The 21,222-nt window shown below is 49.9% G+C and overlaps 7 protein-coding genes across 7 annotated transcripts; 4 read left to right on the top strand and 3 right to left on the bottom strand.

Moving 5' to 3' along the window:
* Window positions 1-123: 123 nt before the first annotated feature.
* On the top strand, window positions 124-1,806 carry Z518_04349 (uncharacterized protein; the record flags this gene model as incomplete). Its single annotated transcript, XM_013418055.1, has 5 exons — window positions 124-241; window positions 296-469; window positions 522-752; window positions 809-1,627; window positions 1,733-1,806. The coding sequence occupies 5 exons, from the start codon at window positions 124-126 to the stop codon at window positions 1,804-1,806; spliced, it is 1,416 nt and encodes a 471-aa protein (XP_013273509.1).
* Window positions 1,807-2,122: 316 nt separating this feature from the next.
* Window positions 2,123-4,233, bottom strand: Z518_04348 (uncharacterized protein; the record flags this gene model as incomplete). The annotated part of the gene is made up of 9 exons (XM_013418054.1): window positions 2,123-2,456; window positions 2,619-2,779; window positions 2,916-3,176; window positions 3,258-3,360; window positions 3,419-3,538; window positions 3,595-3,682; window positions 3,733-4,008; window positions 4,057-4,129; window positions 4,204-4,233. 9 exons carry the CDS (start codon window positions 4,231-4,233, stop codon window positions 2,123-2,125), a joined length of 1,446 nt encoding a protein of 481 aa, XP_013273508.1.
* Window positions 4,234-6,232: 1,999 nt separating this feature from the next.
* Z518_04347 (uncharacterized protein) lies at window positions 6,233-7,342 on the bottom strand (the record flags this gene model as incomplete). Its single annotated transcript, XM_013418053.1, has 2 exons — window positions 6,233-6,953; window positions 7,107-7,342. The coding sequence occupies 2 exons, from the start codon at window positions 7,340-7,342 to the stop codon at window positions 6,233-6,235; spliced, it is 957 nt and encodes a 318-aa protein (XP_013273507.1).
* A 2,977-nt stretch (window positions 7,343-10,319) lies between these two features.
* Window positions 10,320-14,128, top strand: Z518_04346 (uncharacterized protein; the record flags this gene model as incomplete). Its single annotated transcript, XM_013418052.1, has 3 exons — window positions 10,320-10,327; window positions 10,379-10,791; window positions 10,863-14,128. 3 exons carry the CDS (start codon window positions 10,320-10,322, stop codon window positions 14,126-14,128), a joined length of 3,687 nt encoding a protein of 1,228 aa, XP_013273506.1.
* A 1,317-nt stretch (window positions 14,129-15,445) lies between these two features.
* Window positions 15,446-17,574, top strand: Z518_04345 (uncharacterized protein; the record flags this gene model as incomplete). Its single annotated transcript, XM_013418051.1, has 6 exons — window positions 15,446-16,085; window positions 16,188-16,298; window positions 16,351-16,489; window positions 16,542-16,762; window positions 16,821-17,353; window positions 17,407-17,574. The coding sequence occupies 6 exons, from the start codon at window positions 15,446-15,448 to the stop codon at window positions 17,572-17,574; spliced, it is 1,812 nt and encodes a 603-aa protein (XP_013273505.1).
* Window positions 17,575-18,644: 1,070 nt separating this feature from the next.
* Z518_04344 (uncharacterized protein) lies at window positions 18,645-19,864 on the top strand (the record flags this gene model as incomplete). Its single annotated transcript, XM_013418050.1, has 4 exons — window positions 18,645-18,778; window positions 18,833-19,237; window positions 19,291-19,363; window positions 19,418-19,864. 4 exons carry the CDS (start codon window positions 18,645-18,647, stop codon window positions 19,862-19,864), a joined length of 1,059 nt encoding a protein of 352 aa, XP_013273504.1.
* Window positions 19,865-20,210: 346 nt separating this feature from the next.
* On the bottom strand, window positions 20,211-21,044 carry Z518_04343 (uncharacterized protein; the record flags this gene model as incomplete). The annotated part of the gene is made up of 1 exon (XM_013418049.1): window positions 20,211-21,044. The coding sequence occupies one exon, from the start codon at window positions 21,042-21,044 to the stop codon at window positions 20,211-20,213; it is 834 nt and encodes a 277-aa protein (XP_013273503.1).
* Between the last annotated feature and the right edge of the window lie 178 nt (window positions 21,045-21,222).

Below are 21,222 nucleotides of genomic sequence, written 5' to 3'. Positions count from 1 at the left end.
GGTCCGATTTCCATACATAACGCTTTATCTTGATTCCAATACCGACCAGCATTCTCTGTGCTTCCATGTGATGTTAACATTTTCTGTCTGAATTATCTGCTGAATGTGATTGGCATCCTCACAATGACCAGCTACGAGAAATACAGATATAATGGTCCCGGAGAAGTTGACATCGAGCCTGAAGGACTGTCAGCTACGCGCTCGATAGACCTGGTTGGTGGCGCCCCTGCTGGGTATCATGGTGTGTAAAATCCTTTGAAAGCCATGGCGACATGATTCAATTGACCACATCAAGACCGAGACGTCTTCGGGAACGAAGAAAATGTTACCATCCGATACAAAACCCTGTCGTGGCCTATGGTTGCTGTGCTCATGATTGCTGAGATCGTCAGCAATGGCATGCTTTCTCTCCCGGCAGCTACGGCTGTTGTAGGGATTGTCCCTGGGGTTGTTCTGATAGCTTTCCTGGGTGAATAGCGATTTGTGGTGGCTTTTTGAGTCAAGGTACTAACTTGATCTAGGTGTCTTCGCGTTATACACATCATTCGTCTTAATCGACTTCAAGTTGAACCATCCTGAAGTCCACAACATGGGAGACGCCGGAAAGATCCTTGGAGGCCCCATTGTGCGAGAAATACTTGCCGCTGGAACCGTGATCTTCGCCGTCTGTGCAACTGGGTCACAATTACTGGCTGGCCAAATTACATTGAGTATTTTGTCGGATAATAAGCTCTGCCTGATGCTATACACTGGTTTGACAACGCTTCCTTCAAGTTGCATGTCTACGACGGCTCACCTATCTGTTCAGGAATTTTTACTGTTCCAACACTGGTTCTCTCCTTTCCACGAACTCTCGATCAGCTCTCGTGGCTCTGCATACCATCCTGCATCTGTATCCTGGTTGCAGGGATCGTTGGTATGGCGGCAGCGGGTGCAAACCCGGCACCAGACCGACATGTGGACGTTGCACGCTCTGCCAGTTTCTACGACGCCTTCGTTTCTATCACCAACCCCGTGTTTGCTTATGCTGGCCACTTCATGTTCTTCATTCTGATATCGGAAATGAAGAGACCAGCAGACGCAAAGAAGGCAGCGTGGGTACTGCAAGGATTCGCGACTTTATTCTATATCGTATTTGCAGTCGTCATGTACGTGTATCTTGGGCCATCTGTCATGTCACCAGCATTCTCTTCCCTCCCGCCTAAATGGGCGAAAGCCACCTACGGCATTGCGCTTCCGAACTTCCTGATTGCTGGCAGCCTTTACTCCCATACCGCTGCTAAGCTCTTTTTCATTCGCTTGTTTCGACACACGAAGCATTTGCACGAGCACACCTTTCTTGGTTGGACGACATGGACGATCTTGATCCTGCTTGCCAATGGCGCGGCCTTCGTTCTTGCTGTCGGCGTCCCTATATTCGCCTATCTCGTATCGATCGCTGCCAGTTTATTCGCGAGTTGGTACACTTACGGAATTGCAGGCGCTTTCTGGCTTCATGATGCCTGGCACGGCTTGGATAGAGGACAGCTCAGGGGTGTGTCCGGCATAAGAGCGTGGAAAGAGAGTCCACTCAAGACCGTCATAAATGTCCTCACGTTCCTTGCGGGGGCATTTATATGCGTTGCCGGTAGGTGTGGAATTTCGCTCTCTCCATGTTTCCCAGCTTGGTTTTTGATTTCAGTTGGGGGGATGATGAACGATGCTGACGATCCCACTTTGTTCTGGTATCTAGGAACATACGTCTCCATCAAACTTATCATCGACGCATACAACGCCGGAACTGTCGGCTCGCCTTTCGCATGCTAAGAACTCTTGCAGAATACTTTCGCGAACGCAGGATCCTCCGTCGGCCAATGTCTTCGGCGCTTTCTTTGTTTCTTACCGGGTAACGTTATGCTAAAATGTGTCTCTGTTTCCGGCAAGATCCCCTTTGTGAGCTCTATCTAGAGTATTGTCCAGACGACACAGAAAGATATACTTTATAGATAAGTATGTAGTTGCCGATATCACTCTACATCATTAACCGTATAATCTGAGCGAGTGCTTCCATGTAGTCGACTGATCGATCGATTGATCCCGCACACCCCGCCCCTTTCTCTCCACACTCAAACGCTTCCTGCTTTCAAGGCAAAGGCAACCCCGTCATCATGAACGCTGACACGCCATTCTTCGTTTCTTTTGGTACGTTCACCTGCGCCTTTTGCACATTACTCTTGACCTCACCGACCACGTCTTCGGGTGCACCCTCGTTGACACTATCGTGATGCTTTGCCGTCGAGCCCTTGGGCCGCCACGTGCTGACGGCAGGGATATCGGCTTTGAAGCGCTCGACCTCGGTCCCGTAGGCTTTGGGCGTAAGTTTCATTAGTGTGTGCAGGGGCACTTCCATCCAGGGTGACTTTTCCTGGGGTATCTCCATGAAGTACGCGAAGATGCAGCGGACGATGGCTTGGTGGCTGTCAAATATACGATTAGGCCAGTAATCTACAAAGTGTGAGGGAGGGGAAAAGGAGTGTGGGTGTTCGCTGTGTGGGAGGGAAAAATGTGAAAATAAAGAAAGAGTAGGAGGAAACCCCCCCGCCTCTGGGCGGCGGGGGGAAAGAGGGAAGATGACATACGTTATGATAATGATATTTTCGCTCCTCTCGAGTTCCATGATGATGGGCTCAAGGCGGATCACGACGTCGCGGTACGATTCGCCGCCTCGGTAGCGGTAGTTGTATTTGTCGTCGTCACGGGCTTGGAAGTCTTCGGGATATTTTTCGGAGATTTCTCGGTACTGGTGGTGTTCATTGCCTATTAGCACATCTAGATAGACCGGCGGGGGAAAGATTGGAACATATGAGTCACAGGATAGAAACAGAGCTCATAGTTACGGTGATAATAAGAGGAGAAAAAAGAGGATGGGCACATACAGTCATACCATCACAGACACCGCTGTCGAGTTCATCGAGCGCCTTCCACTGCAATTTCTCCCAGCCGAGTTCTTTCTGAAGATACTGCGCTGTCTGACTCGTGCGCTTGAGTGTCGATGTCCAGATCGTCAGCGGTGCGTCTGTGGGCAGCCCAGAGCGCTTGACGAGCTCTGGTAGCATCTTTGCGTATCGCTCGCCCCGTCCCGAGAGATTGGCGTCTCCGCCGATTTTGCCTTCGAGATTGTACTCAGATTCGCCATGCTATTTAGAGGAGGGGGGGGGGGAAAATCGAAATTAGTATTGGAGATGGAAATAAGGTTGGAATTTGGGGGGACGACAAACCCTGGAGAGCCATATGCTGCGAGGCTTGATGTGCAGGTTGGTTAGATAGTAGACGAGTCTAGATTGGAGGTAGTCTTGAATGAAGTTGATGACAACTCGAGCACTGGGAGATTTGTGAGTCAAGGCGACAGTGTATGCGGTCATAAGAGGGCTCAATTTACCCAATGTTGATGATTTTGACGTAGGTGAGATGCTTTTCGGATTCGTCAATGGTCTGATACACCTTCTCGTAGTTGCGAATCCGGTTGCGGAAATCTTTGGCTGCTTCCTCTGGATCTTGACTACTCTCGACATTAGCGCTCCTGGACCGGAGTCGTGCTCGTCGTGGTGATCGTACCCAATGTAGTCGGGAGACGTAGTTTTGACTTCTAGGATATTTGACATAATGAGGTCCTCGTCATCGCATTTGCTCTCCACAAATAAATCTGTAGGAAGAGATTAGCACATGTCATATACAGGTGTTGGGATATCGTACGAAGGAGGTTTGCTTCAACAATTTTGTCGTAGATCCATTTTCTTCGGGACTTTGTGGAATTGGTAGCGTCGAGAATGGCGACTTTGTTGTCCTTATCTTTGAACCATTTAAGCATATCCGCAACGGCGGCTTCAGCTGCGGCACGACGAGCCTTTTCGCCTTCCGGGTTGTTGACATCGAAGAATTTGGCGTCCGGATGGGGATTGTCTGTTCGTCGATACTTGCCCACGTTAAAGACTTCAGCTTTGACGGATGTCCATCGCAGATATCGCTTAACTGCGACACCGAATCAGTGAAAAGTTCAGAACTACGGATGTTTCGTACCTTTCCCAGCTATTAGACTCTTGCCACGAGCCGGCAAGCCGACCATGACCACAACAATCTGTGTGACATCTGACTGGGGTCTCGTCAGTACATGGGTGGCTAATATTGCAACGGCAGACAACAAGGGTTGCTAAAATGAAGGCATACTCGATCGCTATTTGGAAGACTCAATGCCATGATTGGAAGAAACGTCTAACGGGGATGAGGAAACAGTTGCGTCGTTTGGATTGGTCCTGCAAGGGGGGGATAAGTGGTGCATGGAGCCGCACAAAGAACGGCCACGCCTCGGGATTTGCACCTCACGCCGATGTGGAGTTATCAATGTAAAAGATCAAACTGGCTCACGTTTTGTGGCATTCCGATAGACTTGACAGCAAATAACCCCCGATCCAACTGAATGTCTGATTGCAATGATCGTCCGAGACTCAAACAGGTGTTCGTGTCGTCAATAGTTGTCAGTCGAGGGCGTCAGAATCGACAGGTGGAATAACCAGTTGACGCCAAGCCTTGCCAAAATTGCGGTGTTGAATCCGAGCACTTGAGAGACAAAGGTGAGTCGGTAAACATGCAAGGTTGAAGTTCGAATAGGAAGATCACACCACTTCCCCTTCGGAGTAGATTGCTACAAGTTGTGAGGTCGATGGGCATGGGCAAGATGAGAATGTGGTGGGCTTGAAATCTGGTCTCGAGACAATTTTGCAGAAAGTTCCTTGCTGAGTTTTTGTTTCGGAGAAATAAGGAATCTCTTTGGTCCACATGCAGGTCTGCTTTCTCCACTAACTGGTTGGTTATTCACGGGCTACTCCATAGAGAAAGTAGACGCGGTCAAAAGAGTGTGTCGGTTCACCGGATGACATCGTCACCAGAAGCCAGTAACCAAGAATATCGTCAGCCTCACCCACAAACGCTGGGAGGCTTAAGGTTGCGGAAGGCTGCCCTCTCTTCCCCCCCATGCATTGGTCATTGCCTCGGTTGAGACGACACGGAGTACGGAGACACTGAGAGACAAATCCATGCGGATTTATTTTCTCCGTGGCTGCCCGGTTGAAAGAAAAAGGCTACCCAATGGCAACGGGGTTGGCCGATCCAAGTGTCCACGATCCTCGGAAACCGGGGGCCAAAAACCAAAGAACGAGGTCAAATCAAAAAGAACGAACTGCAAGATGACAATGCAGCAGAGAGGAATGGTACTAACTCACATCAGGCGTTTGAAGGACTCTGTTCAGAGAGCTCCTATTCAACAGAGCAATGGGGCTGGACTGGATGAAACTCATGATTGTAGGACGGCTCGAGAAAAACTTCCTCCTGGGCGGAGCTGGAAATTGGGAGATGCCTGGGGCTCCTTTGGCCTGCTTGGCCCCTCGCTTTTTTGGCTGTGGGGAGTTGTCTGTGTGACTTTCTTTCCCGGTGCTGATCGGTGGTGGTTCAGATACAGGGCCTTTTGGCGGTGAATGAAAACAGTTGTCAGCAGATATCGCCTGCGATTCTTGAGGTCTTGCTGACTTGGTGAGGAGGTCTCGGGTAGATTGAGTCTGCAGTGATTGTTGCCCAGAGGTGACGAGAGGATTGTTTTTGGGCCCGTCAGACTAGAACGCTTCGTTGTAGTAGTGCAGGACAGTGGAGGCGTAGAAACAGACGATTCTCTGTAGCGGAATCCAACTGACAGACCTCACAAATGTAGCTTGATGGGCTTATATCTGTTGTGCTGTGCTTCGAGGACTGGTGGGGGTTTCTACTGGTTGCGCGTCGAGCCTGCGAAGATATCCTTATCGCCAGACCGCTTATCAACGTCAGCAAATCGCGACGCTTGTCCCTGTAATTACTTGGTGCGATTCCCATGGGCAAATGAATACTCAACGTCCTCTAAATCCGTTCTGTAGACAATACGATGAGAGCAGAAGTTAGGGCGAAAAAGAGACTCATCCTATTCAAATCCGACTAGCGGCCTGCATAACGATCATTGACTTGGCCACCGTCCTGACTGCATCACTAGCGTTGTCCTCGAGTCCTGGTCTCTCCTCCAATCGCAGTTGATGATGTTTCTCTTCGCAAGCTCGGAGATGCTGAGGTATCCCAACTATTCCTCCTATTTTCCATGCTTGCATAGAGTTAACTTCTATTCAAGAGCGTCAGGTCTTGAATAGCGACTCGGTTCATCACTCTGCGATGATATTAGTCAGTCGTTTCCACCATCCATGGCCAGAAAAGACGTACTGAAGGCAATGTGAAGTAAACTCTCGGGAAAGAGAAAGTCCGCGTCTGCGCGAATACCATCAGAGTCACTTCGCGCAGCGGCTTCCTTGATCCTTGTGTGGCACAAATCGCATAAGACCAAGCCGCACCCCTTGTCTTTTCCATCTGCTGGAGACAGCTTCTGGCCCAATTTGTTGAATTTCTGACTTACGCAACGTCGCCAGAATGCGGCATGTACGCATAGCGAACACGTTGGATAGGTAGCGGTCTTCAAAAGCGGCACCCATTCCGGAGCAATTACTTGACCGGCGTAATAGTCCAAGTTTGCCTTGGATCTGGTTCCGAGGGGGGCAAAGATGTGAATTTTGCACCTGGAAATGTGTAGCCGATTCAGAGAACAATGGACGCACATCCGCGTTGCCTCACATCCCTTAGATCTGTGCCCATTGCCCATTTCCTCAAATTTCTCCCCATCACGGTATTGGATCACGTCCACCTCTTTAGGACCAAGTCCAAAGATGCCATATCTGAAGTCAGTACAAAAGTGACATGGAGATCTTGCGCTGGACAGATGTTTAAACTCGATTGGGTGCGCCCAATAAGTATGGATCGTCTTGATTTGGCGGCCGCCTCCGTAGAGTCCAGGTCCGGAGAAGAACGGGGTGATTTGAGTGATATCGGGTCGTCTTTCGATCCTTTGCCAGCTTTCAACTGTTCAGCAAAATCTCTGATAATTTGAATCGGTGTTATATTGGCCGTGGGGGGATGGGAAGTGGTTGGAAGTTTGGGGTCAAATGATGAGGGGTGTCTGTATATCTAGCGACGGCTCCCTTTTCCTCGTGGTGTACAAGACGCACTCGGCTTCCTGACGCCGGCATCGTACACACGGAGAGCTCCCTGTCTTCTTCAGTGAGCATCTCTTCTTAGACTCCTTACAGGCAATCCACTGCTGATCCGCAGTATTTCGATCTTCGTCCACCACTGTGTCGTTGCGAAGCGCCATCCCCTTCGTGTTCTCGATCATTTTACAATCCTCACCAAATTGTTCGAGAAACGATTGTCGAAGCAGGGCATCGCATTCATAAGGCTCCATGTCCTGTGGCCAGGCAAACATTCCAGTTTTTCTCCCACTGCCAGCGTCCTCTGGAATGGCAGGTGCGTATCCAGTGCCGTATTGTGCCACCAACTCTTGTTGAAGATCTTCCCCACGACCAAAGTTAAGTTTCAATGTCAAGAATGGGCTGTGTGAGTTGGGATTGTCGTTGTACTCTACCAGCACCTCTCCTGTTACTGCTCGCTTGAATCGTTTCTGAGTTCTAGAAGGGTTGTAGACGGTGCTTCGACGCTTCTTTGGATTAGAAGGGTTATACTCGTCTGCCGACGACTCATCCTGTCAAGTAAGAGCATGACTCAGCGTTACGGATGAAGACTTCCTTCGTAAACGATAGTCAGCGTGAAAGTGACTACGAGGTTTCGAAACACCATTGGATTCCGTTGCTAGAAGTTTAGCCTCACGATAGGCACATAAGGTACGTCGAAGTCTTGAATTAATATAAGTCATCTTCGAGATGACTAGAGCGGGGCCTATGGGTTAGGCACAAAGATAAACGACAATGAGGTGGAAGGGTAGGACAAAAGAGACCAAGACAGCATAAGAGAAGATGAAAGAACTGTGAGATGGAAAAAGTTGAACTCAAGTGGAAGTTAAGTTGCATATGATGCGATGTGTCCAACAGAGATCATTTCATGTGCCAAGTGAACAACCTCTTTCGATCTCTCGATTGGAACCACTCGAGACTCATGTCTAGCTTTCTGTGCATCAGAGTTAGCCAGATTGCCGGTTTTGGGGCTCGAAAACAATGTGTGGAATTGTTCCATTCAGATCTAAGCCCTGTCACAGGCTGTGGTCGTCAAAGCATATGCTACGTTGACCGTCGTGAAAAAAAATAGAGTAAATCATCATTTGAGGAGGAAAAGCACTGAGGTAAAAGCACTGACTTACACGACGGTTTTGAGCCTTGACGCGAACCTGGCGCAATGATTGTCAGTCTCAGGCATTAGGAGTGGCATGCATTGAATATGATTTGAGATGATCGTCAGGCCTGACAGTTTCGTCCCGGCCAACCGAAGTCGGCTTGGACATATGCTTGTCTTTGAGATGTGTCGATTCATCATACTGTAATATGAAGTGTGGCAGGTCAGGGCCGATTGATTGACATACCGTCTGTAGAGTCATAGATCAAAAATCTAAGAGAGGAATACTTAGTAGGATTCGACCAAGACATGGTACGCGGTCATGACACACGAAAGTTCAGGAAATGCATGAATGGTAGTTTGAGTGTTGTCTGCATCAGATTGACTGAATAAGACTCGTCATCTAGCTGTGTTCATCATAGATGGGAAGAAAGGGAAACAGGTTCGCTTGGTGGATACTTACTTGGAAATAGGGGGAACAGGATATTCGATCACTGCTCAAGCAAGCATCAGTATTGTCCGTTGTTGAGGTGCTCCGACGCAAGTGAGAGACTGGCAGGGTCAGTGGGCGAGGTTTTCTAGGCCTGCCTCAATGGGGCATGTCCATCAAGACCAGCTAATCTTGTAGCTGTCGGAGCCCAGTGCCATTCATCAGGGAGATCATGGGGGTAAACGGCAAGGACAGAGATCGTACTATGAAGCAATCCTCATATGGCTGTGCACCTTTGGAATTGGTTAGCAAAATATACTTATAATGTCGAGCATTGGGCGCATTGTATCACGGTGATCACAATCAGATATAGCCATTTTGGTGTCTTCAACGACTTGAAAGTCTCAGCCGGTAATTTCCAGCGTATATTTTATTTTATTTTTTTTCTTTACAATCATCCTGATAGTGTGCTGCAGAGAATGAAGGAGTAGGAGGGACGTACTGGAAGACATGGGTGAATCAACTTGGTAGAGGTATTGGACACATCAGGTGGCCTATGCTTTTGTAGTCAGTAAAAAATAATAATCCCAGGTTGACTGATAATTTGTGATCAGCATTCTGATTGATCAGACTGACGTGCGTTGCGATTCGAGTTTCATTCCCAAAGAGGATCAAAGACTCTAGTTTGTTCCGGTATGCAAATTCATCACGGTGTTGAGGGCATGTGGAATGGCTCACTAACCACGTGTGATAGTTTCCTCCAAATCCCCCCCAGCTCCATTGTGCCAATTGGGCTCGTTTATTCTCTACCGGTAGAGGAATGACGGTTGCTCATTTAATCGACCGACTAAAGAGATGTACGACACATATTGTACTTCGTTGTTATCCTCCTTGAGGGGAGGATCGTCAGTCTGCTATGTTAACACGACCTATTGGATTCGCAAACAGGGCAACAAGAAAGAGACGTGCATCCGATGTTTCTCGATGGAACAAAAAATTTCGTGGTGCATGCCATCCGCACCTCAGGCGCAGGCTTGGCGCCGAGGCTGACATGTGCCTCGATCAGGCCTAGAGTGAAATCACCTGACCGGGCCCTTCCCCATTAGTTTCTTATGGGTTCTGTATTTGGATCACGGCCTGTCCCTCGCGTTATTGGCTGCTCCATGAGAATAGCCGCTTGGTATTATCTCGACACACCTCCACACCATCCCGCATGCATCTTGGGTTTCCTGCACCTCTGTCGCACGGCCGCCCAATCCTCATCACTAGCAGATAATCCAGGCATCCAAAGATCCATCATATTCCCCGACTGGAGGGCCCCCTAAGGCTTCAACCCCCCTCCGACTACCGCAAGCGGCTTTGCTCTCGCTAAGTTGACGCCTCCGTGGCAAAGAATAGAACACAGTACTATTTACAGTCCCACTTCCATCCACCATCACCTTTGTCACCATCATCCTTACCATTTTTTGTTTGGATGGCTTTTTGTTTATGCTTCTCCCGTCGATATCTGCATTATGCCATCGCAAACAGCACTATCCACATGGCGACCTTGGCCAAAATGATATGGCACCAACAGTTGTCGAATGTGACTTGACCCGTGTCGGCGCTTAGCCCACCAATCTCGAACCTGGGGCGAGACCTCATTTTTGGCACAAAGCCTTTCAACATGTCGATGTATGTTGTCGTTTCCCGCCTCAGATTCTGTGAGGGCTAATGTTTCAAAAGCCGACCATTGTCCATACATGCAGCTGAACAGTCGCCATATTCCCCAAGAACTCCCATCGTCCTCCCTTCACCTCCGCCACCACCACCACCACCTCCTCCTCCTCCAAGGGATGGCCAACCTGCAGCCTCTCCGGCACAGTCTGGGAGATTCCCGCTTCCGCCTCCATTGACGGTCAGCGTTGCGTCCCCTCTTGGTCTATCGACACATACTCCCCTCTCCGCGACATCGTTGCACGGTCCATTCTCCCCGTCCTATATTCCTTCGCCTGGCCCGAGTCCAAGGACTGCGGCACCAATGGCTGCAAGACTGTCAGGAAATTATAACGTCCCTTATGACCCTAGAGAGTGGGTAGGAGGCAGTCGACGAACGTCTTTGGTGCTGGAGGGCCGTAACAATGGGGAGCAGGCTGAGGGTATGTTTGTTTCCAGGAGTCCCAATTCTGATGTAAGAGACAAGCATGAACATATCTGAATTTTGCCACAGAAGGAATTACCAATCCTCCTCCTCCATATTCGGCCCCTTCGAATCGTGAGCAGGCTGCCTGTACTAGTGCAGGATCGACCATTTCTCCTGCTGACTCGACCTTCACCGATGGAAACCAATCCCAAATAAACACCCCGACCAGCACAGTGGGAGTGTTATCGCCCCTCAACCAAGGGTCAACATCAATGGGTGACGGTGGTCAAAGCTATGGCAACACAAATGTTGCCCAGTACTTTGGTCCTCCAAGTCGTACCGGTGGCTTCGACAATCGGTCGTCTCATCGGAGCCTTAGCTCGCAACCACTCGAGTCACGGCCGAATTCTTCCCTGAGTATCACAAAGCCTCCTTCTGCCGTGACTCTGTCGATCAGCACCACCGCCGGGCAGCAAGGTCTTCCGCTCGCGCCGTCAAGAGAAGCCCAAATTGATGCTACTTCGCTTCCTGCCCCTCCAGCAGCCAGAAGAGCTGCTTCGGCAGGGGCAGCTTCTTCTCATGGATCATCCAATCACAGCTATGACGACTCAATGTCTCGATCATCTTCTAAACAAGGACAAGGAAGCTGGCAACCAGGAATGCCATTGCCAGGTCCCCCTCCAGGTCCCCCTCCAGCTTCTTCCCGATCACAAAGTACCGGTGGAGTTCGCAGTCTTCCTCAATCACAAAGTGCTGGACCCAGTACTCGACCTCATCATCGTGTACCCTTGCGGGCACCAATACTCAGTCCACTTCCCCCCACGCCTGCCAACTGGAGAGATGAATCCACCTCTCGGTCACACTCTAGGCCACCAGTGCCGCTGCATATTGAGACGAGCAATCTCGACCGACCCGGGTCGACACCTATAGGCCTTAGCCGCAGCGCGGCTCTTCGAGTGTCTTCAGCCAAAGGTTTGTTGGAGCGGCGAAAGCACCGACGGAGCACGCACGAAGGGCAAATGGCAGAAGGAAGTGCTCTGACTATTGACACTGACCCTTGGTTTGATGCCATGAGCCCGTCAGGATATAGCACTGATCATTCGCCAACATTCGAGTCCGCAGGAATAGGACGAGCAAGCCCAGAAGCCAGTCGCCGGGACCTTCGAACGAGCAGTCGAACAAGGCATTCTATCCAGATGTCTGACGACGATCCTTCCGTGTATCTCTCGAAATATGCTGCGGGCACATCGGCTGTAACTTCAAGCATGGGTAACCACAGTACGCCGCTTGTACCACCCAAGGCGCTTCCTACACCTCCACTGAGTCACAAGAATCCGACATCTGCTCATAGTGTCCTCCCTTCGACGTCCTCGTCAGTTTCGGAAATGGGTCGTGGGGATTTTGACGTCTTCATCACGGAGGCTTCTCGTCGACACCATGAATTTCTCCTTCGCGAGAGTCTGGCTGACACTGAACTCGAACGCTTACAGCTCTTCATGGAATTTATCGTTGAAGAGTCCAAGATCCGTCGGCAACGTTATCCAACGCCATTCACGGAGGGTAAATTCAATCCCGCGGAAGCAAAACAGCGCTTGTTTAGTGATGAAACGAGTGATGGAAACGTGAGGCCCTCCACACCGGCTATTGAAACACATCCGCCAGTTTTGCACGGAATCAGGGTCGACCCCCCTCAGCGCCCTGAAGCCATGTGGTGGAAGGACTACCACCCAGCTCTCTCACCGATTGCCAGTATGAGTAACGACGAATTGAGTTCTCGTGGTCGCACTGCTAGTCGGTGGTGGCAGTCTCAGGCCGGCTCCGAGACCGACGCGGGAACCCACAAAATGAAGAGATCGAAACGGGAGTCGAAATATATGGGTCTGTCAGCTCTGTCCGTGCAGGAAGTTCTTTCGGAGGCGGCAACACCGACCAATATCAACGAAGTTTACAATTCAGGAGGGGCAAATCCGGAAGAAAAAACCCACCCGGAAACGTTTGGCTTCTACGAAGAAGCAAATCCCATTCCGGTGGCGGATCCACCAGCTCTAAACCCAACGAGTCCACCGGCGCTTGATATCTCAAGGTTCATTACACTTCCTCCACCATACCCCAGGCATTATCCTGCTGTGAATAACAGTCACCCCAAATTGGCCACATATCGCAACCTGGTTAGAACATTGAGTGATTTGAGCGAGTTGCAAAATAGAAGATCACGACACAACCTTAGTGTGGAAGCATTGCGAGCTGAGCATAAACGAAAAATCGCAGAGGGGCAAAAGGCGTTTAAGGCTAACATCCAGGCGCAAATCAACGAAGGAAGTATCACGTATGCCGAGGCCGCCGAGGCAGAACAAGCTTTGCGGATGGAAGAGAACCGATCAGAGAAAGCCTGTTTGAAAGTTGAATTCGACACCTTGCAGGATGTTGTTATCAATCCAATGCACGACATGCTAAATGACCGAGCAGCACAGCTCAGTGCCAGCATCAGTGAATTGACCGAGAAATTAGTTGCGGAGACTCATGCTGAAAATCTTGATCGACCACAACAAGAGGGAGATGCCATGCCAGAGATCTTGGAGTATCTCACGCAGCTGAAATGGCTTTTCGAGACTCGAGAAACAATTTGCAGAGAGATCTTTGATCTTCTGAGTGAGCGGAACGACAAGTACAAAGCCATTGTGCTGTTGCCGTACCACCAAGTCAGCAACATGGACAAGATTCGGGACACGGAAGATTTCTTCACCCAAGACAGCCTGCAACGGCACAAAACATTTTGTGAGGAATCACTTGTGCGATACCAGACATTGTTTCAACTCGTTTCGGAAAATGTGGCACAGGAAGTCCAGTTGCAATCGTCTGCTTTCTGGGATATCGCCCCAGGTTTGCTAGATTTAGTTCAAAAGCTGCCCGACGAACTTGACCAGCTTGGACCGATTGCGATTCCCGAAGTCGAATATGTGGAGAATCCAGCATATCACGAGTTCCCGCAACAGTATTTATACTCACTGCTTGATCATGCTGAGAAATCAACATATCAGTTCATTGAATCACAAATCAACCTGCATTGTTTGCTGCACGAAGTCAAAGGAAGTCTGCTTGGAGCGCAATGTCGGGCTGGGAAAGCTAACAGGGTTCGCGCCGACATTGACGGTGGAGGATCAGGCGTCGACCCCACGGTCGTGCGGGAAGAGCAAGAGACATTGGCCACGGCTGAATTGAAGCAGCACGTGACGATGATTGAAGAACAATGGCTGGAAGCCTTGGGGAGTGCCCTGCAGGGGAAGAAAGCGCAAGTGAAGATGTATCTAGAGAATGTTGGAGGGTGGGATGAATCTTTCCAAGGGGCAGACTAATTTGCTGATTTGAATTTGATGATACCTTTTTGAGCGTTTTTTCCTAGAATGAGTAATGATAAATGACCAGAAGATTTTGGACCAGGAACATGCTTCTCTCACTCATGGCCGGCTTACTGGGAGCAGCCGACAACCCGATTAACCGAACTCTGGGGGGATGATGATACTGAAGAATGGTGGAAAAGTGGCCGCGATGGATACCCTAGAAGCAGAACAAACAAGGAGACCAGGGGAAAGAAAGCCTTGTGGATGCCGTGCACACGTATTCAAAGAACGTGTCATTGGAAGTCACAGTTCCACCTCTTCGCAAGGTACGAATACGATCGAAGTGCTCTCGACACTACTAGGGCCATCTACTGATATGCTACGTTGTCTCTCCCTCCCCGCGAGGGGACAGAACTAAAGTGGAGGTGGAAGTGGATGAGAAATATGGGACAGGGTTGCATAGAGGGGTGGCCTCATAATATCGAGTGCTTATACAGGACTGGCATGAAAGCAGTGGCCGCCATGAGGGCAAGTAGTGTATGTACTCCGAAGAGCGCATAGATAGTCGTCCCCGGTACGTAGAGAGTTGGTATCTCGAGGTCGAGATACGGAAATCCAGCTGGCGACGAAGGGCGTAGAGAAGGTTCCAGGTACATACTGTCCATCGGAGGCTTCTCCTCCTCCGAGCCTGCAAAATTGTACCAGCCGCCCACCAAGCTTTGACACTTGGGCTGTGCCATCGAAATCATGGCCAGGTTGGGAGTACCACTTCGGTTCCACCAAACTTCAAACTCTTCCTCTTCCTTCAAACGCCGTTGTTCGATCTGCAGCCGATCGCCACCATGCACGTTGCATCCTTGAGCTTTGTCGTCGACGATCAATACTTCGTACGCTGCCTCTGACGTCCATCTGACATGCAAAATCCGCCCATCGTCGATATGGGCCTCGTTGTGAGCTCCGCCGCTCGACCCGAATCAAACGGCTGTCCTACATCATTGGCTTGATAACGAATTCTATCCTCGTACACACACGGGAATGAACATTCCTAAGCGCATGGTTCACGGCGGCCGATCACAGGTTATGACGTTGATGGTGGTGATTGTTTTGCTACAAGGTCAAACCCCGTAGCGCCCATATCAACCAGGTGGACCCGGTGGATACAATGCAAAGATATACAAGAGTGCTTGGACTTCTCTTGACCCTCCTGTTCTCCTTGACTTGGCTTATTCCTCCGTTCTTGGTGACCCCTGCCTAGGAAGCTTTGCCCTTCTTCAATTGCTTGTCATCAACATAAGAGTTCCCAAGACATTCAAATCAAACCAACTGCTCGGCATGGCTGACAACGAGAAAACTACCCACGAAAAAGGGGACTTCAGTAGTGAGGGCACCGTCACCAATGTTGAGAATTCCTCTCGTCCTCGCAAGAAGAGCTTTGTCGACATTGATGAAGCGCACCTCAGCGCGGTGTTTGAGAACCCGTTGGCCGACATCCCTAAAGAACAACTCTTGGAAGAAGTCGAGACTTTTTGCCGGGATAACAATCTCATGGAATATGTCGACGCGTTTCGGAAGGGTGCTATGGTCGCTCAAAGACCCCGAGAGATCGGCGATATCGCAGAATTGACTCCAGAAGATAGGGAGGTGCTCACTCGAGAACACACCCACCGATGGTCTCAGCCTTGGACTCTGTATTGGCTTGTCGTCATGTGTTCTCTGGCCGCAGCCGTGCAGGGCATGGACGAGACAGTCAACAACGGAGCACAGGCACTGTATCTGAAGGAGCTCAACATTACAACCGACCGATTCTCGCAAGACATGGTTGACAACTTGACGGGTTTGGTCGTGGGAGCACCTTACCTATGCTGCGCCGTTCTCGGCTGCTGGTTGACAGAGCCCTGCAACAAGATCTTTGCTCGTCGAGGAACTATTTTCATCTCCTGTTTCATTGCTGCCGTCGCGTCCGTCTGGGAAGGTGTTGCCAACTCTTGGGTCAATCTGTTCTTGGCCCGGTTTGTTCTCGGCAAGATGATATCCGCGGTGGAGTGGTAGAGAAGGTTGATCTGACGCTTTCTAGGTCTCGGCATCGGTCCTAAATCCTCAACGGTTCCTGTGTACTCTGCTGAATGCGCTCCAGCTCCCATTCGAGGTGCACTGGTGATGATGTGGCAAATGTGGACTGCGTTTGGTACCGTTCTAATGATTTCTCCGGCATGTTTTGGTTGCTGACCTCTTTCTAGGCATCATGCTTGGTAACATCATGGGTGTTGCCTTTGGTGGACTCGACCCAGATCTGGGATGGCGATTGATGCTTGGAAGCACCGTTGTGCTTCCACTCATTGTCTGCGTTCAAGTCTACTACTGCCCTGAGAGTCCGAGGTGAGCAATGTGTCATTGGAATTGTCCGATCATAGTCTGACGATGTGATTAGATGGTACATTCAACACAATCACCCGGAGAAAGCATTCCGATCTTTCCAGCGCTTGAGATTTACGGACTTGCAGGCTGCGAGAGATACTTACTATACCTATGTCGGTGTCGAGCTGGAACGCCAGGCTCATCATGGCAAAAATCTCTTCACTCAATTCATCGAACTGTTCACCATCCCCCGTAACCGAAGAGCAACTTGGGCCAGCTGGATCGTGATGTTTGGTGAGTCCGGAAAAGGTCTCTACCTTTTTTATTACTTGTGGCTGACTACATGACACAGGTCAGCAATTCTGCGGTGTCAACGTCATTGCATACTACAGCACCACCATCTTCATTGAATCAGGCTATTCGACGACTTCTGCACTGTTGGCGTCGATGGGTACTGGTATTCTTAACTGGATTTTTGCCATACCCGCCGTCTTTACTATTGATTGGTGGGGCCGTCGAAACTTGCTCCTTTTTACATTCCCCTGGCTTGCAGTATTCCTTCTGTGGACCGGCTTCAGCTTCTGGTTTCACAACGACAAGGCCAAGGTTGGTATGGTCACCACGGGAATGTATCTGTTCGAAGTGTTCTACAGTCCGGGCGAAGGCCCCGTGCCGTTCACTTATTCGGCTGAGGCGTTCCCCGTGCATGTTCGAGACGTGGGCATGTCCTTCGCGACGGCGACGACTTGGTGCTTCAACTTCATCCTGAGTTTCACCTGGCCACATCTCTTGACGGCATTCAAGCCTCAAGGAGCATTTGGCTGGTATGGGGCGTGGTGTATTATTCTCTGGTTCTTGATCCTGTTGTTCGTTCCCGAGACCAAGGTACGTTTTCCGACTCGGAGAATTTCCTTTCCAATGCTAATTCACTTTTACAGGCTCTTACCCTTGAGGAATTGGACCAAGTATTCAGTGTCAGCACTCGAAAGCACATGAGCTACCAAATGAAGAATGCTGTATGGCACTTCCGCGTGTGGGTGTTGCGACAGAAACTCGAACCATTACCTCCATTCTATCGACGAGCAGAGAAGTTGAACGAAGCATGAATTATAGAAGAATGCTTGGGAAGCAAGTTGTCTGGAGAAGAATGATCTTCGTAGTTGGTGGCGGTTGACATGAACAATGGATCTCTGATGACGAGGCTGTCCAAGTTAGAGAGTCACGCAGAGTTGCTGTTGAGAAAAGATTGTCTAGCATTGAGAGCGATGGAAAATCCCCGAGGTTGCTCCGTAAACACCCGGTGGTGGTTCAAGCCAGCTCGGGGGTCTCGGGGTATCTCAAATACCGAGGCGGGCGGAAGGGGAAGAGCACGTGATAAGTGCGGCAGGTCGTGAAGCAATGTTTGAGCACTTTCAATTCCATCTCACCATTTCGACCCTGGTTCGCGGAGAGCAGTCTTCCTATTATGGATAACATAAGATCTCGGAATTTACATGTTCGGTTTTCTACTGACCTCACCCATCATCTAAGCGCAACGAATGTTGTGACTTGGTACCCCCCGCCGTAGACCTCGGATGCGGAAGTTGTCGGAAAGAGGTAAAGTGGGAGATTTCTAGGCGTTTCGTCAGTTTCGCCTTCTGCCCCTCCGTCAACTCAGTTGCGGGCTGCGGATTGTCTCTCGTCTCCCGTCTCCTATGGGCACTGACACTGACTCTTCAATTGGCAGTCAAACCGTACTTCAGGTCCCCTCTATCGGATCACGATGCATGCGGAGAACGTCCACATCCACATCCCTATCCCTACTCCCTTGATCATTTCCCGAGAAGTCATCGACGACTAATTGACGACTAATGTGTACAACGGTCTTCTCTGCCACAACCACCCGAAGATGGGCCTGTCGGAACAATAAGATATCTTCCTCAACAATCTTCTTGCTTTTCTCTTCATATACTGGGATACTTCTCCTGTTACGGTTCAATCTATTTCTACATCTGTTCCATCTCAAGTTTGCTCCTCGAGGCTCCTTGTTCTCCCACTGCCATCTTCCACCATCTGACGTCTTTCCTCCATTCCACCGAGGTCGACCCGATTTATCGCGTGCCCAAGTCTCGCACTCTCCTATTCCACAGTATTTCCGATCTTCCTGCAAATTGACGTGAGCAAAAGAGATTTCCATATGGCAACCAACGGGGATTCCAATGGCCACCCTACTGGCACTGGCCAAGAGAAAATCAACACCGACATCATTACCCTCACAAGATTCTTGACCGAAGAACAAACAAAACACAAGGAAGCTACCGGTGATTTCACGTTAGTCGAGTCCGTATGTCTCAGGAACTTGCAAAACTGACTGATTCCTTTTAGACTGCTATGCCATGCTCTCCAATTCTCTTTCAAATCCATTTCCTACTATATCAGACGAGCCACTCTGATCAACTTGACTGGTCTGGCCGGCTCATCAAACACCACCGGGGACGACCAGAAGAAACTTGACGTGATTGGAAATGAGTTATTCGTTGCAGCTATGAGAGGATCTGGCAAATGCCGAGCCCTGGTCTCAGAAGAGGAGGATGAAGTCATATACTTTGACGAAAGCCCCAATGCTAGATATATTGTCATGTGCGATCCTATCGATGGCTCAAGCAATCTCGATGCGGGCGTCAGCGTCGGCACCATTTTTGGTATTATGAAATTGCCGGACAGTGTTATTGGGCACAAACCCATGCCACAAGATTTACTTATGCCCGGAACTGAATTGCTTGCTGCTGGGTAACACATTTTTCTACCAACACACACAAGAAATATGTTCTAATTGGATTCAGATTTACCATGTACGGCGCTTCCGCCCAACTGGTCATTACCATGAAAGGCGGCACAGTCAATGGCTTCACCTTGGTGGGAACGCTTCATTTTAAGAAAATGTGCTTTACATCTAACTTGTCATCTTAGGACAACGCTTTCGGAGAATTCATCCTCACACACCCGAACATGCGCATCCCCAAGAAACGAGCCATCTACAGCGTTAATGAAGGCAACTCCTTGTACTGGTCCGACAAGACAAAAGCTTATTTCGAATCCCTCAAGTTCCCAGCCAAAGAAGGCGGCAAGCCCTACTCATCCCGTTACATTGGGTCCATGGTCGCTGACGCCTATCGCACTTTGTTGTATGGAGGTATCTTTGCGTATCCGGCCGACAAGAAGTCACCCAAGGGCAAGCTGAGGGTCCTGTACGAGTGCGCGCCCATGGCGATGGTCATGGAGAACGCAGGCGGAATGGCGGTGAATAGTAAGATGGAGCGTATGTTGGCGGTCGTGCCGGAAAGTATTCACGACAGATCGGGGATCTTTATGGGTAGCCAGGAGGAGATAGAGAAGGTTATTGAGGCGCATAAATAAGTTAAAGCAAAAGCGAGCAAGATGGATGGTGGTGGAGGAATTTCGTCCTGTGTTGACAGGCGTGGCATGTCAATGTTGCTGATGCTGCTGGAGCGGAGGCTGAGCCTAAGACGGGAAACGTGATGAAACTTGAGATTGAGACTTGAGCTTTGTGTTCGAACATACCTTATTCTATACGATTTGGACCGGACTGGAATGGAATGGCAGACGATTTCGCCTTGAGATCATGGAACAATCCAATCAATGAATATGTCTCATCATGTTCTACAATTTTTGATTTGCCAATCGACATCATATCATACCTCGGGTCACACCCCGAGGCGTAATATTAGCACAAAGAGTTCATTCATCCCATACTACCAGTAGAGCGTGACTGGCTCTCACCTGTGCCCCCGTCTCCCCTGTCTCCTCCTGGTGTCCAACCTTCTCGTCCTCCGTTCAATTTGTCTCTTAGCTCCTCCAACGCCCTGACAACCTCGCTTTCAACACCATTCTCGGCATCACTATTCCTATTCCCGTGTCCAAGTCCCTCAGCACCGGTAGAGCTCCCCAAATCCGAGCTTGATCTCCCGGCAAACCGGCCATAACGTAAATCACTCAATGCCCCAACGCGTTCTTCGCACTCGCGATGTATAGATTCGATCTCGGCTTCCAGACTCGTGATATCAGACTCTAAGTCTGATGTCGCTATCTGCATCGCCGAGAGGAGGCTGCTGCTCGTATGGTTCGTACTTCGTATCTTCGTGGAGAGTGTGTTGCCGGCTTGACCATGGAGATGTGTGTCGAGCTTGATTTCTCTCTGCGCCTCCGCTTCATCGTTGTCATAGTCATCGTCATCATCGGAGGTATTAACGTCGTCGTCGTCGTCTTCGTAATCGGTCCCACGCTTCCTTTTGCGCTCTGTCTTCAAGCCTTCTTCTCTCCTTACCGCCTTGCCCAACCGCCCTACCAGCACGGCGCTCTGGCGGCATTCGTCGTCAATGCGCCGACGTACGTCATCGATTGTGATGTCGCGCCGGAACTCGAGGTCGCGGTATAGGCGTCTGAGGTTGGGGTTCTGGCGGGTTGAGGTTGGAGCAAGGACTTGGAAGGCGGGCCAGGGGAGGATGCATGATAAAGGGGATGGTTGGAGGAGATAGGAGTGGAGGATTTGAAGTTCGCTGGGAGGTGTTGGGGCCATAGATTGGTTTAAGTCGACGTTGAGTGATGAGATTGTGTGAGTTGGCGCATGTACTTTCAAGCCGTGCACAGTGTTTCGCAGATTGATGATTTCAGTTCCGGACAGTGACGATTTATTTGCGGGTGATTGTAGGATAGCAATTCTGCCGCTCCCTTTACCAAAACTCTCGCCCCAGTCT

This window comes from Rhinocladiella mackenziei (genome assembly GCF_000835555.1).
Source record: "Rhinocladiella mackenziei CBS 650.93 unplaced genomic scaffold supercont1.3, whole genome shotgun sequence".
NCBI lineage: Eukaryota > Fungi > Ascomycota > Eurotiomycetes > Chaetothyriales > Herpotrichiellaceae > Rhinocladiella > Rhinocladiella mackenziei.
The sequence above is the reverse complement of the archived record's forward strand: the minus strand, read 5'-3'. Positions and strand labels throughout refer to the sequence as shown.